This window comes from Halichoeres trimaculatus, unplaced genomic scaffold, assembly GCF_033239565.1.
Source record: "Halichoeres trimaculatus isolate MK-OKI-2021-1 unplaced genomic scaffold, fHalTri1.1 fHalTri1_scaffold_5, whole genome shotgun sequence".
In the NCBI taxonomy this organism is placed as follows: domain Eukaryota; kingdom Metazoa; phylum Chordata; class Actinopteri; order Labriformes; family Labridae; genus Halichoeres; species Halichoeres trimaculatus.
In genome coordinates this window covers 32978719-32994840 of record NW_027437183.1, presented here as the reverse complement: position 1 = coordinate 32994840, position 16122 = coordinate 32978719, and the positions used below count along the sequence as shown (strand labels likewise).

Sequence of the window (16122 nt, the reverse complement as noted above, 5' to 3'; positions counted from 1 at the left end):
TGTTTGTGAATCCTGATTTAATAAAAGACAAATTACAAATTCAAACTGACTGTTGTTTATATAATTAATGATTTTGCCTTAAGGCCTCAAAGTGGGGAAAAACTACAGACTGGAAACTCTGTGTGTGTTGACTTCAGGGCTGCTTGTCTTTTTCTAAGGGATAAATAAACCATCAGAAAAAGAGAGGGGTCAGGAAAAGGACAGGAAAGCTGCAGCTGCATAACAAAAAAAGGTTTGCAAACTGGGAAGATGAATGCAAACAGAAAACAGAGATAAACCTGTCCCAGCATGATAACGACAGATTTGTCAGAACAAGAGAGCAGGAGCAGACGGAGCAATGCATCATGGAATGTGTCCTGGAGGCAGCTGTTATCTGTTAGCCTGATCTTCTTCCATGAGCCATGGGAAGGTTGAATAAGCTGGCTTCAAGTTGTTTTGGAGACAAAGGAAGGAAAGTCACTCGTACTCCACAGTGCTGGAGGAGAGGCTCAGACACAGGACAAACAAGGTGGATCACATCCCAGCTGTGGGACGGTGGAGTAGCTCTCGACTCTTGCAAACCTTTTTGGAGTGGGTCTGGGAGTTGTTCATCTTATCTACTTGAGTTTTGTGGACTCAGAGAAGACTTAATTGTGTGTTCAGTAGAGGTCTTGAGGGGGGGGAGTATAGGGTTCCTTGTTCTCAGTCCCTGGATGACCAAAGTGAAAACTGAGTCCACATACTCAACACAAGGTCGGGCACGTTGCCCCTTTTTAAAAGTCTCTGGTCTTTGTGGTTCTCCAGTAGCAGTCGGGTAGAGGAGGGTCTCAAACCTGTGGGCCTCAGAATTTAACCTCTGCTGTTTGCAGATGATGTGGTTTTGTTGGCTCCTTCAGGCTGAGACCTCCTGAAGACGCTGAGATGAAGTGACTGTGGTGAGAGTCAGCTTTTCCAAGTCTGAGGTTGTGGTTGTGAGGTTCTCTACCAGAAAAAAAATGAGGGGGAACAAGTTTTCACCCTCAGAGAAGTTTAAGTACATCAAATGGGATCTTGAGATTGGCCGGCAGATTGGTGCTTTGGAAGCAGCAATGTGGGCTCTGTACCATCACCATTTCCACAGACGAAGCCCCATGTGTCCAAAGAGCAGCTGTGAGGGGTTGATACAGAAGTACAGTAGCCTCTACTCTTCAATTTAGTCATCAATTCATCCATACATTTTAATTAACACGTTTTCCCCTTTTTGGATCAGGCTGGAGCCTATTCCAGCTATCACAGGGTACACCAGTCTGTCACAGGGCTTACATGCAGAGATGGACAACCATTCACATACTCACACCTACGAGCAATTTAGAGCGACCAATCCATCTGAGCATGTTGAACCGAGCATGTTTTTGGACTGGGAAGAGAAGCTCCACAAACGAGCTAATACTGCGTTCCATTTGTACTCGGAACTGGGAAGTCAGGAGTTGGAGTGACGTCATCTCCGAGTTCAGCGATCCAGTTGCCAAGTTGGAATAACTTGCCTTAACAGCAATATATCTCTATGTAAAGATCAAATTTTACTATTTATACGGCTGATTTATTGCAACAAACACTGGTCAGAAATTCTGAAATAAAAACAAAAATTAAAATACCCCTGAACTTCATATTTCCTATTGGGAACTCAGGGGTGGTGTGGGTGCTCTGACTTCCTAGTCGTAAATTGCAACCTTCAGGGCGTTCCAGCAGAACTCGGAAATTCCAACTTCTGAGTACAAATGAAACGCACCACAAGTCATCTGGCTCCTCCCTCTACATGCTCATTGGTTAAGATGTCCACAATGACGTGGACACCGTCATCCAGAGCATGCTATATTTAAAAGTGGAAACCCAGAAGAGACTGAAGGCCACTGCAGCTCCACTAAAGATCCCAGTATACCAGCATACTGGCAGAGCTGAGGTAGTTCGACCCCTCTGTTTGTTCAGCTTTCAGCTCTGACTCATCTCTGGATTTCCTCAGCACAGCTCATAGATAAGAGCAAAGCAGCTGTTGCTTGCTCTGGCTCCGAATGCTCCGAATGACGGACTTGACTGACATCTGACTCTAACAGGAGGTTTTCTCTTTTTGTTTTTACAAGTGGAACTTAGTAAGAGGACATTATTTTCCCTGAACTGTTGATCTAACTTTTTCTTTTTCGTGAACTAAAGAACAGATAAACTGAACTAAATTCATGAATGAATTTGATATTGTTTGACTTGGTTGGGCTCTAATTTTGTAGACCAGGAGCAAGCGCAGGCGCACCTGCCCTGCACCAGCCTTGGCCGCGTGGACAGGGCGTGACCAGCGCACTTTGCAAGTTTCCTGCAGTTCCAAGAAAGGCGCAGTCAAGGCGCAGAGGAGCGCAGAGGAGCGCAGAGGAGCGCAGAGGAGCGCAGAGGAGCGCAGAGGAGCGCAGAGGAGCACGTCCACGCTTCCCTCCATGCAAATGGCAGAGAGGGAGGAGAAAAGCCGTGAGTGGGTTTGACACAGCCGAGCGCTGTTTTCACCAATCAAATGAGCGCCTCTCCTCGCCTTTAAATGCCCTGCTGCCGAGGCGCAGCCTCTGATTGGTCTGAGTGATCCCCAGCACCGTGGAAACAGTGTGCTGGAAAGACCGGATAGCGGAGACGGACAGAGCCGCTGTCCCTGCAGCAGGAGAGTGGACAGCGGGACGCATCGGAGGACACAAAGCGCGTCACCTTGTGGGCCAGCTCCCGGGACAGATGTAATCTGTTCCTTTGTCATTAATAGGAGTAAAAAATGAAGAGACAGTTACACAGCTGGCTTATCCATTCAGAATACTTTTGATCCACCTGCACTCCTGGTTTGTCATCACCAAATAGCCGAACCTTTGGTGATATACTGTATACTCTCCCAGTGTCTCCACCTCATCCTCCTTACAATAATGTGCTCCATCTTTTTAGATCACATTAAAAATAAAGACTAAAACAGAGAAATATGGGAAATCACGGGTAAATCCTGAGTGACATACATTTATTTTGTCTCTTTTTTCTTCGTCTTTTCTCTCCCTCTTTTCTTTGAATTAAATGAAATGAGAGAACCAGATATATACTCAGTATCAGATGTTAAGGCTGTTTATTGTTTAATTGTAAGATGTGCATCAAACTTGCTGCCGTCAGGTTAACTTTCCATTATGACAAACGGCTTTAATCTGACATCAGATGTGACGGCACAGTTAATATAGATATAAATGTATATGCTGGTTCAGACAGTTACATTAAATAGTGATTGCTGTGATTGTTTACTACATTAAAATGTGTCTGACACTCTGGAAACCTGCCTCTGAGGCTTTGTTGACATGTGCGCACATGTGCGCCTGTCACCAAATTACAGCTGCGCAGGGTGCGCTCCGCTTTGCGCCGAGGATAGACCAGGTTGGAGCTGGCGAGCTTTCAGCAAACTTTCTGCACTGTTTTTGGCACGAAATTGTCACTGCGCCAACATAAATCTACTGGCAAAAATCCCTGATGCGCCGTCAACTCCCCCTGGCGTGCAGTCACACTCATTTCTGCACAGACGGTCTACCAAATTGTCAACAGTCACCATAGAGCGCCGTAATGCTACCGATTGATATTATTTAATATTTGTCATCAAATTATCCAAAATAGTACATAATCGTCGTTGCTGTGTGGTTAATATTAATAGTTACATTCATGTTTTTAATTGTAGCCTGATTTTTTTTTTTACGCACTAAAGGAGATTATGTGTGATTAGACATAGGTGTCCTTTAAAAGACAGAATGACAGCTCTTTCAGCCATCTCCAAACCACTGCTGTGTGCTGTAGGAGAGATATAACACATTGAATGTTCTGAAAATTAATCTCTTGTGAGGAAATTATGTACGTTTGTGTGTGTGTTCAGTGATGAAAATAAATATTCTGCTGGAAAAAGTTTTATCGATGTATGCTAACCTCTAGTATACTAATTGAATTCCCGATGTACACTAGCATCAAGCTAACGCCAAGTGCTCTATATCATTTTAAGAAGATTAAGAGCTTTATGACATGTTGAATGGATTAAAAATGACTCTTGTGCAAAACTATTACACTTGTTTGTTTGTTTATTGATGAAAAATGCTATTTTGCTGGAAAAACAAAGCCTTATCAATGTATGTTTCCAGCTGGCATATCTCTTGTAAGAGAGTTATGTATCAGTGGGCTCTCAGGGAGATCTTTAGTAGCCCCGTATTTATCTTATGCTTTCATAAAAGTACAAACTTATGAAGCGAGAGGTCTATACACGTGATTAAATTAACTTCAAACTATGTCTGACCTGAAGCTCTCAACTTTAATCACCAAGTAAGTCTTCTAGCTCAGGCTAGCTACTGGTAGCAAATCGCATGCAAAGCTCCAAACAACAGCATGTACATTTTAAAGCCTTTATATGACTTGCTACATGGTAGCAAGCTGCATGTAGCTACATGGCCACAGGACGATTCTCTGTTTATCATTAACAGAAACTTTAGGTAACTCCAGCAAACACCTAATTTATTTAATCTCTGCCATCATAACACCATCTGTCACTTTCTACTGCTTCTTTCCGTAACCGAAAATGCTCTTGCCACCAAATGCCAATGCGGAAGCAATCTCTGCATAGAGCCTCTTACACTTTGTAACAGCCACATGCCAATCACAAAGAGGACAAATTGCTGGATGTCTTCAGTTGTTGCAGTTGGGTATCATTTTTCTTCTTCTTCTTTGGATTTATTAGCATGGTACAATGTGATGTGCTGCTATGGTGTCACACTATTAAGTTGTTGACGTAGCTATCGGCATCTGACTTACACTCCACCTGTCAAGAAGGACATTATTTCTTTGGAAACGCGAACAGGATCAGGCATTACTGATCCTATCTGTACCGTTCCAAGCTGTACTGATCCAAACCAGATCGCTTGATTGAAACCAAGTGGCAACCCCCAAACTAAGAATATGAAACAATGCTGAAGTGCTAAAATCTGCTGTTTCTCGAGTGTCCACTTGAGGCTGGCTCCGGAAATACCGGAAGTCACATACACACCAAGCTAAAAACGTACTTACAGCCTGGTTCAAAAAACACCTCCTCTCTGAGTCATTAATTTCACTATCAGCACCCACTGTATGCGGGTGGATTTTTTTCTAACTCAGCCGTTCAGAGGATATCAAGATCATGAGGTCACCCAATCAGAGGCACAGCTCAGGTTACGTGACCGTTAGGGGCCCTATAGCTGTACGCGAAGCCCTTGCCACTACTAATATGGCCGCTATAGCTGATGTGCTTCATTTACCATTTTAGAAACAGATGGGTGATGTCGGGGAGACTATGTCCATGTTTTATACAGTCTATGATTGAAATGGGGCCTATGAATATTTCTTTTTTTAAATCATTTCCCCGGCACTGATGTTAAAAAAGTATTAACCTGTACTGCAGTTGGCCACCGATTGCAGTATTTCAGGTTTCACCTCTCACTAAGGTATTTTTCAGCAACATTCTGGGGGCTGGATAAAAAGCTCTGACAGGCTTTTACAGGCATTTTTCATTCATACCAAATGGCATTGCATCTCCCGCTTACACAGGCTGCTTCTGTGGAGTATGCCAATGCTGTCTTAGTCTCTCCTTTAGTGTTGACTGCAGTACTGCTCAGGTCATCTGGATAAATCAGGCTGCACGTTTGACCAGTCAAGAAACACACACCACCACACAGCTGCACTTCATGTACCCCGGAGTTTCGTAACGTTGAATCTGGTCGGACAGGGAATGTAATGGATCCACATGATCACAGGTCTGACCTCTGTAATTCTCTGGATAAACCAGAGGCTGGAGACTAAACCCACGGTAAGACTGGAATGTCAGAAGAGCCAGCAGAGAAATGCCAAAGATCCAGAGACACAGAGCTGAGCGCTGGCTGTCATTATGTCTTGTTTACTTTGCAGCTGACTGTGACACAATGCTTCACATCCAGTCACTGAAATCCACAGGCATGACCACAGAGGGGAAAACACATGGTGCAAGATGTTGCAAGATGTTTATCCTCTACACATTAAAGCTGCTAAAAAAGAGCAAAAAAAGAAAACACTGCTTTTATTTTACCAACTTGTGGAGACAAAGCATTCACTGACAGGGACCTGCTCACAGAGGTCAAAGGTCAGTAACACGTGGGTGCAGACCTTTGCGTTTGACCTCCACTCTCTGGGGGTTTTTGTTGATGGCTGGCTCGCCATTTTACTGAGGCAGAGAAGGAAGCTGTGCCTTTAACTGCTAACCCTCAAGTATTTGAAGGCCGACTAACCACCCTGTAGAAAACTGCTGTTAAAGCTTCCAATAAACCAGGGAAAGTGCTTATGTGCATCACTAGATTACCCCTGTGAGATGATGATGTAAGGCTCCAGGGAGGCACCAGGGCTGGCAGTGTTCCCCGCGCTCAGAGGCCACATGGCTTTTTTTTCTTTAAGCAGAAAGGCTGAGTCAGGATTAATCCAGTCAGCTACCGTCCTGGCTCCCAGGCACAGAGACATTCCATACCATAATAATCTGTCCTGTCTGTAAACCTCCGCAGGAGCCGGCTTCATCTATCAGCTGATGATGCAGTTTACAAGTCTTGGGGATCGTCAGCGCTGCGTGCAAACACAATAATGCACAACAACATGACGGCAGCAGAACTTTATTCTGTGAGCTTTCCATACGAGACGGGCGACTGTCAGGTTGTCCAACCTAGTAATTTGACTACATGGGACAGAAAAAACTTTGATTTTGGACACCAAAGTCCTGAAAAAGAAAACCTCAGGGACTGTGATTTTGTGTTTTTTTTAGAATCAAACCACAATTCTAAATTTTTCCTTTTGTAGAGAAAAAGTGAAAACCTTATGAGCCGCCCTTTTGGTTTACTTAATGTTTTTATATTTTTCTGACTTCACAGAGAAGCAGAGGAGTAGATCAGTGAGACAGTGAGTTAGATCTGGTCTGCAGTAGCTCATAAGAAAGGAATGTGGGTTCTTGGGGCCGGCACGCTGAGTGGAAAGAGAACACTCGGCTCGGGGTGACAGATAGGAACTTATTAGCAGACCAGAGATGGATGATTTGTTGAGCCTTTTAAGAGTCAGACCAGAAAACCCTAAAAGTTATGACCGAAATGATTAGGAGTAACTTCACTTTTTCTGCCTGATATGAAAGACATGTTGTTAATTCATTTGCTACAATTAGGGCTGTCACTTTAACGCGTTAATTAGTTTAATAAATTACACAACAAATTGATTCCTTTTTATAAAAAATTGACGCGATTAACTCGTTGGCTGTAAGCCATTCCAGTAATGTTAACACCAAAACTACCTAAGAAAAGTGGACTCTCTTCTTATATGTCTCTCTTCCTGTTTTTGATCCGAAAAACAGACAAACGCACGTCTGGTCGCATTCATCTTGGGTGCTCCATCCTTTGATCCTCTCCATGATCTTTGTCATCTTTCACAAGATTGCACCGCTCTTTCTCTCTAAACTACTCCGACACATCCTCAGTCTGAGCGTGAGCTGCCTGAACTTTTCTGACTTGCAGGGTCTCGTTATGTCCCTGTCATCTCACATCTTCACCTCATATCCATGTTGATCTCTCATCCAAAAAGAACACCACTCTCACCCACAGTAGTTTACGAGCCTGATTTTAACTGACAAGCTCCGTCAGACCCTCCCCCCGCTGAAAACATAATCTACTTCTAGAGACGCAGCAAATGGTTGTAATCAAACTGAAAAAATGTGGATTCACAAATCATCTGTTCCTTGTGTATTCATCTGATCAGTCATCATTGCAATTTTGTCCTGTCCTAGAATTCACATTCTTTATTTGGGGATCTAGATTATTTTTGTAATCACATGACAGCTTCAGTTAATTGATTACAACATGCAGGACAAATCTATCATTTAAGGATCACTATGCGCTCTGTGAAGCTTCATATTCACATAATGAGCAGCTTTGTCAAGTCTGATGAAGACACTTTGAGGATGTTTTGAGATATCCTGACTTTAACTAGCTGGGGGTGTGAGGTTTAAAAAATAAAGTTTTAAAAGGCTGAAAAGTTTAATTTTGAACAGTGTTGAGAATAATATTTTTAAAAATAGCAGCAGTTCTGCTTTCATTATTTTCTGTAATCTAATAAATTACTTTTTTCAAATTTTAACTAATCAAGAACTCTGATTAGCTCATCCAGTGCAACTTTCTAGATTCTATATATGAAAACATATAACCAGTGACAATAAAATCAACTCAGAAATGAACAACAGCATTGCTGATCCCCAACCCACTGGTAAGGATTAGCAAAAACACTTTTCTCAAACCCCTTAAATGAATTAGAAAGGCAGCTGTACTCAGCTTTATGAACAGTACAAGGCACTGCTGTCAACATCACAGAACACATTGTCTTTAAGAAGAAAAAGTTGAAAAACAGTATCTAAACTCACTGAGTCATAAAACAGGAGGACAAAAAGGATCACAATTTGAATTTAAGACTAAGGTGTAAAGCAGACAGAGCCCTGGCCTCTTGTGCACGTTGGGGTGTGGTGCAGTTTTTAGCCACTGCTGTCTTCATCAGAGAAAGAACAATCACAACTGCTCTGGACTGTGACTTGTTTTGAACTCAAAGTATTACTTTATACTCTTTATAAAGAAAGGAGTGGTTTCTGGTGTAGGTGTGGTGTAGTTTCTGGTGTTTCTCAGCCTCAAGCAGAGTCTCAGGGAACTGTAGTTTTTTACATTTCTTCATAGGCTTCATATTTCCAGATCAGGGGTTGTCGTTTGGTTTTGCCATGTTTGGATGAAGTGAACTAATGTTTTTCACAAAATAATTTACATGAGTGAACTAATGTAAATGAAAAAGTTGATGCGAGTGGCTGTCAAGGTTATTATAGTTTTACAATTCTCTTCAGTTATTACTCTGGCTGGGTGCTCTTACCTTTGGAAGATGTGAGCTTTTCAAATAGACTTTGTGATGAGTTTGATTTTTTTCCTTTAAGAAACATTCTGCATTCTTTATCACCTTACAGTGAAAGGCACCTGCTCCTGTATCAGTAACACAGTGGTATCCAAAGTAATCTCAATAGGGAACTGCTGTTTCTCCCAACTTTTGTCGCCATTAACGCTCTGCCAGCGGACAAAGTGTGTGTGCTGAGCGCATGCATCAATTGGGGTGAAACAGGCAAAAAAAAAAAACCTGTTTCATATCGACCTGAAATAGTGGGTTTATCTTTATGTATGAGATTGATTGATGTATAGACAAAGACAAAAACTGGAGACAGCTTTCTTCAATTTTAGTTTTGTTTTGGTCAGTTTTGTAACCTCACAATACAGTTTAAGTAACTTCTTCTTTTTTTGTAAAGCCTTGTTTTTATTTTTATCTTAGTTAACAAAGATTTTTTTCCATTAAAAAAATATCTTTATATTTTTGGTTCCTGTCAGGTAGTTAATTAAAGCTTACTTAGAGTAAAACACCACAATAAAGGCTACCACAGACATACCACAAAACGAGCATGTTCTTAACAAGCTGTACACTTTCTGGCTCAGGGAGGGAGAATTCCCTCTGAGAGCTGCCAAACATTAGCCAGTAAAAAAGTTAAAGTCAACCAAGTTTTTAAAAAATCTGTGACTTTATTCATCAACTCATCTTTGTTTGCAGACAGAGAGTTTTTAACTCAGTTACTGAGATGGGTATGCTTTCTGATGTTTGTAAGGGGGTCTTTCAGGTCCTGTGTGAAATTATCTGGCTGGTTTTCGAAGGAGAGTGAATTTCTTTTTTGTGTAAATTAAAGAAAAAGCAGATGGATTTACCACAGACATACTGTAGCTCTGTGTTTAAATGTATTTACTTATGAACTTTTGGGACCTCTGCAACATAAAGCCAGAGGGCAGCTGAAGAAACTACAGCCTTAGTGATGAGTTAATCTTTCACAGGAATCATCAGACCTGCACACCACTGATAAATTTACGCAGGAAGTACCAGACATTTCTTATTTTGGTCTCTTTAAAGTAAATCAATATCATGAAAAAGTAGAATATTTGAATAAATTTCCCCAAAATACAAGAAATTTAGTTCAGTATTTCCAGGAGAAGGGCCCCAAGAGTTCAAATACAACTTTAAATGTGTGTGAAGAAATATGTTAGCTTTTAGGTTCATTGAATCTGACTTTTTTGTTCATAAAACACTTTAATAATGGGCTAGAAATTATAAAAAAAAAAAAATTAGAATTTCACTTTTTAGGTAACACTTTATTTGCTGCAGGATTTTGTTTTGGCCCCAAAGCTCATGTGTGCTCATGGTAAATATTTTATAAGCTATAAGAAAAAGGCTGGTATATACATTTGTGTTGAGAAAACTCAGCATTCTAAATGTTAAAGCTCAGGTAAACAAATGCTGGCTGGATCTTTCCCAAAACAGCAATAACAACAAAGAAATTCTGACGATAAATAGCGCTTGAAATAGATTGTATTTACCTCTACGTGGTTGGGCAGGGTGTTGACAAACTTGAATCCTGGGATCCTCTTGTCACTGCAAACGACACCAACATCTTCAGTGTGTTTACAGTCTGACACACCAATCCCATTGGAGGGACACAGCGCCAGGGTCTTTTCTTTTCCAGTGCAGTGCAGATTATCAAACCAGATGGGTCCTGGCAGAAAAAGAGAAAATCATCAGTTCCTCTGAGAGACTGGAAACTATTTGTTTATCATGTTGAACCTTTTTTGAACTCAAACAACACATAAAATGAATCATCGACTCTTTGCTACCTGTTCCTTTTCCATATTTTGAGGATGGTGACCACGAGACTGCCTCGAAGTATCCCAGCTCTCTGCACACCACCTGAGCCGCATGGATCGTGAAGTCGTCGTCACAGACCGTTCCCCACTCGCTGTTGTAGAAAACTTCTACTCGGCCCTCGTTGTGTTTCCTCTTATCCCCCGCCAACCTGAGCTGGATCCTCGGCGTGTCTGGTGACAGCTGTGGAGCGCTGTACTGTTCATATGCTTGGTCATTGTAGCCTGTCGGGTAGCCGAGGTGTTTGTACTGGGCTGCAGCCAGCTCTATTAAGACTAACAGAAGGAGTGAGCAGCAGGGCAGGCAGCGGGGAGCTGACATTTTGGATACAACTGTGAAAAAGAAGAAAAGAAAGGGGCACTCTGTGAAATTTACTGGGAAAGACTCAGATGAGTTTCTATAAAAGTACTTTTTGAACTTAAAGAGGGGTATTCTGCTTCCCTATTTTTAAACATGGATGTAAAGTAACAATGCTGGATGTTCAGACAAAACATGTGCAGACAGTCAAACCCCTACACATTCATTATTGTAGAAATGCTCTGTTCTAAAAATAGCACCAATTGTCTTCATCTTTACGAGATCTCTATGAGGCCTGCTGAAATGATGAGGTGACATAAGGATCTTCTAAACTGGTTTATGACACGTTGAAGGTACGGGCCTCAAACACCAAGGCCTGCCCATAGCTCTGCCCAGGCTGAGCAGCAACCTCTGGTCCCAAAATATGAGGCCTGTGCAGAAGTGCTAAAAACTGCAGTTCTTAAAGAACATATAAAATATCCTTAACTCATTATTTTATAGAGGAATTATTTGTTTATCAACAACGCTGGATGCGCGCGCAACTTGGGTGCAGAAGCACTGTGTGGTATAATGGTTTTTCAACTGACTTGGAGGAGCTAACCACCAAAAACGCATTCTCAAACTAAAGATCAGCACTGATACGGATGGTTAACGGCTCCCAGGTTTGTGAAATAGCAGTGAGTGGACAGAAAAGATCAGCAAGTGGACAGATATTAGGTGGACGGACGTTTTTAGAGGAGAAATCCGGCGTGTACCCAGAGAGCAATTTAAACACACAACGGTCAGTCGATGCTCATGACTGCTTTATCCATGGACACTTACCAGACTGTGACAGACCAGGACGTAAACGTGTCAATAAATCAGACACCCTCCCAAACCAAAAAGAGCACACAGACTGCTGAGTCTGAGACCCAGTTCATGATAAAGATCCAGAAAACTACGTCCAGAGTTCATTATTTACCCGCAGGTTGCTGGTGTTTCAGTGTAAAGTGTGACCCTGTTAACTGGTGACTCTCGTCCGTTAATCACTGATAGTGTCGGCTAAGATTCACCACTTTGCATGGTCGCTATTAACTCCAAAACACCAGTTGCTCTGTGACGGTCAAAACTTGATAGACATTGTCTCTGTTGTCTAGTATCGTTTCTAAAAACTGAACACAGAACAACCGTACATTATATACTGATAACAGGTTGAATTTAGTGTTTAAAAAACGCTAAATCGTCTGAATGAATGGAGCTAAATAATAAACCATGAAACTTTCAAGGTTTGTCCATATTCCCTTACAGGCACCTAAATAAATATGTGGATGACACCACCTTAGTTAGCCCACTGTTTGATGAGGAAGAGGAACAGGAGGAGCGTGGACCAGTTCTTAACTCTTGACTCTCTTGACTGGTCTAAGTCAAATCTTTGACCTTAGTACCTCCAAAACGAAGGAGTTGACAGTTGATCAGGCACAAACCCCTTAATCCTACTCAGATAAACTGGGAGCCTATACACTCCATCGCAGAGCACGAGTACCTTGGCATTTTGTTTGACGAAAAACTCAGATGGGACTGACAAACTGAATGCCAGGTCCCAGAGGAGAATGGTCCTCCTAAGAAAAAATGTCTTTTAATGTCAGTATCAGAATGCTTCAAATACTTAACTGTGCCATTGTTAAAACTGTTCTTACCTTTTGTATTCTATGCTTGTTTGGAAATGCATAAGGGGCACAGAAAAAGGCAATTGGAAAAAATTGGATATTGTCCACTTAATTGTCAAGCTTGGAGAGCATCTACAGGGACAGAACTGTGAAAAAGGCAAATTCTGGGCAACCAGAGCCACCCCTGGAATCTTTGTTTGAGCTGTTACATTCTGGGTGTCACTACTGTACCCCACTGTTCAGGAGAAACAAAACTAAGATGTCCTTTGTTCTGCTGGCCATTGACTCTCTTAATGAGCAAGTGTCCTGGCCGTATGACTGCTCCACTGGTCTGGTAAAATATCTTCCTTTGTCACTCTATAGATCGGTGTTTGGAGTTGGTTTTTATGTATGAATTTCATGTTTTGTCATGTCCCAGTGATGTCTGTGTTGCATGTATAATAATCCCTTAAGTGATTTCTGCAGCAACTTGATTTTTTCCACAGGGACAAAAAAACTGTAATTTCTACTATGAGGACATGGCTAAATTGACTGACAGGTGGGCATCCGGTAGATGTCTGTAAAGAGGCTTAAGACCCGCCTCTTTCCCTCATCCTCATTCAAACACAGAGAGGTTGAGTTCAGCTTTTCTTTATGGCCCCCATTCACCACAGGCATCAAAACTCTGTATGAAAAAAAAATGCATGATGTCACAAAGACTGTAAAAAAAAAATCATCTCGCTCTGCTTGAAGTGAGGTCGCCACAAAAACTGCTCCCCCTGGTGGCTGGCTGCAGTATAGGTAAAAAAAAAAAATCCATCTCCCCAGTCATTCCAGATGAGCTGTGGTCAAACTTTAAAAAATTAATACACCTTGTAGAAATGTTTCTCACGTCCAGTTGTTTTTTGTGATTTGTGATTCTAAGATATTATTTTGCTGCCTTGTATTCAGGTCCTCTTTTTTCTGAAAAGTTTCTTTTTCATTAGTTATACAAGGTTAGAAATTAGGTTTTACAACATGTTTAACGATGATTGGCAGCTGATGTTCTTGTGTGTTTTTTCAGGGATTATACAATATGTCGGCAGATAGAGTCAAGAAATGATTAGACTCTAGAAATATAAAAAAATAATCATTATTTTTGTCATCCAGCTCCACTCAGATTCTCCCAGAATCCCTTGCAGTCGCTACTGCACAGACTCTGGCTGCACAACTGCCACCAATGGCTGTGCCTGTGATGGGGTGATTTTGGCTACAAAACCATACAATGGGAATTGTCCACTCAATACACAGTCTTTGGATGTCACAGAGACTCCATAGACTTTTAAGTCTATGGCCCCAACAGGCCATCACTCTGTGCTATTACTTTCTTTGCAGATTGTCTATGACTTTAATATCAGGGCTGATGTGATGTATCATTAGGCATTAGGTACTTTTATAGGTACTGACCAAACTCTGCAAACTAGCACTAAGTACAAATCCATGTAAAATCAAAAGGTACCATGTTTAGGTACCTAAACATCCATGAGACTGTGAGGGAGTGGAAGAGTAGGTGATTTTCCATACTGGACATGGACACGGCATTGCAAGTTTAAATATTGGAGATAAAAAAGTTAAAATGAAAAACTTTGAGATTTTAATACTTAAAACATTAATGTCTATTACAATATAAACACACACAAGTACCAAAAATTGGTAACGTTGGTACAGATACCGATTGCCAGGTACCGTGCATCAGTGCCGTATCATTTCAAATGTGAAAGGTAGCTGTCCCTATGTATCAGTAGATCATTTAAGGTTGCCTACCATTAATTTTTGAATTCCTTTGATCACCAGAAAGAATTCACAATTTTAATTTTAAAATGCTTGAAAGCCTGCCAGGTGTTGAAAAACTCAGGCAACAGGAAAAAGCTGACACATGTCCGCGCAGCTGCTTCTCTTCATGTACATATAGAAGAAAAAAACTGCCTCAAAACCCTTGGCAAAGATAAACACAACTTCTCAGAGTGAGAAAATGCCATACAAAAATATGTTTTCGCAGTTACTCTGATTCCTGATGAACCGCTGCATCTGCCAATCCTCTTCGTTATGTCAGCTTCAATCTTTTTGATTTTATGTAAAACATCTGGCAGGGAAGTTTACATCCTTCAAGTGCTGAGTTTCTACTTTCCTCGCTGTAACGTGGCAGTGGTTACACAAGCTGGAAACAACGCATATTACAGAATCAAGACATGGAATGAAGCCCTCAGCCTCTGGGCCTGCCTGCAATGTGTTCATGTCCATATCTTCATATGAAAAACCTCTGTCAGCATGTAAACACACCAGCTCGACCACAGACTGAAACAACACACACTGAATAAATACACCTCTGAACCAGTCCTAGTTAAATTTTCTGAAAATGTGCTGTTGAATCATCAAACAGATGAAGATCACTTTTATAACATGATCCTAACAGACATGAGGCTTGGCTTTTTGAGATGACACATGTAATCACAAAAACAGCACATCCAGAATGTTATACCAATAATTTCCTAACTTGAGTAGGCTGTTGTAAAGACACTCAGCAAGCAGTTTTAAGCTTCTTTATGAGACAAAGATCTCATGACTATATGCTTCAAGTGTTATTCATGAGAAGCCATCAAAGCCCACCTGTATTCAGTGTTTGCAATGATCACGATGGAGCCCCAACTCTTCAGATATTAAGATCTGCAGTAAGTGATTTTTTCTGATAGTCGTGGTATAAACCAGCTTAGGCGTTATTTATCAGACAGTGTCTGCACAGGAAACCTCTCTGCTCTAACTAACGTGAGCACTGCAGCAGCACCATGGCATTAGAACACATAACGGTCTCCTCCGTTAGTAACGGTCTCTCTGTGCTGCCATTGATGACTTCTCGAGGTCACGTTCGCATTTTTACAGTCTCTGTTAAACTTACTTTCCGCTGAGGTCCGTCCGTCCTCCTGAGACCGGGTCGCTCCTGCAGGCTGCAGCAACAGGCGGAAGGCAGAGGGCAAAAAGTCCAGTCCGTAGGCACCGAGGGCCACAGTCACTTTCTTTTTCCTCCTCCAAACTTTCACTCCCTCTGCAGTAAATATCAGCCTTCAGACCAGGGCTGCGGTGGCCTCACCCACGAACGCCCACCTCCACGATGACCTCACCGGAGACAACCGGGGACGTGGAAATAGCGGATCCGACATGAAAACAGCGAAGAGACCGTTTTTACGGAAAATGTTGCCTTCGAAGACTGTCGGAAAAACAGCCACTAATATGTCATGAGGATGAGAAGAAACTCTGGAGTTACTTGCATCTGAAAAGAACGCACAGAACAGGAATGATGATGATGATGATGATGATGATGATGATGATGATGATGATGATGATGATGACGATAAGGAGGAAGATATGCACAGCTAAC

At 41.7% G+C, this 16122-nt stretch overlaps 1 protein-coding gene across 1 annotated transcript in view; it reads right to left on the bottom strand.

Moving 5' to 3' along the window:
• Positions 1-15905, bottom strand: part of loxl2b (lysyl oxidase-like 2b) — a 51719-nt gene extending 35814 nt beyond the window's left edge. Inside the window, exons 1-3 of the mRNA XM_074671105.1 lie at positions 15643-15905; positions 10761-11120; positions 10467-10642 (exon numbers count right to left, since the gene is read on the bottom strand). Of these exons, the coding sequence (XP_074527206.1) occupies positions 10467-10642; positions 10761-11109 (525 nt within the window). The 5' untranslated portion in view covers positions 11110-11120; positions 15643-15905. The remainder of the gene's footprint in view (positions 1-10466; positions 10643-10760; positions 11121-15642) is intronic.
• Positions 15906-16122: the final 217 nt, after the last annotated feature.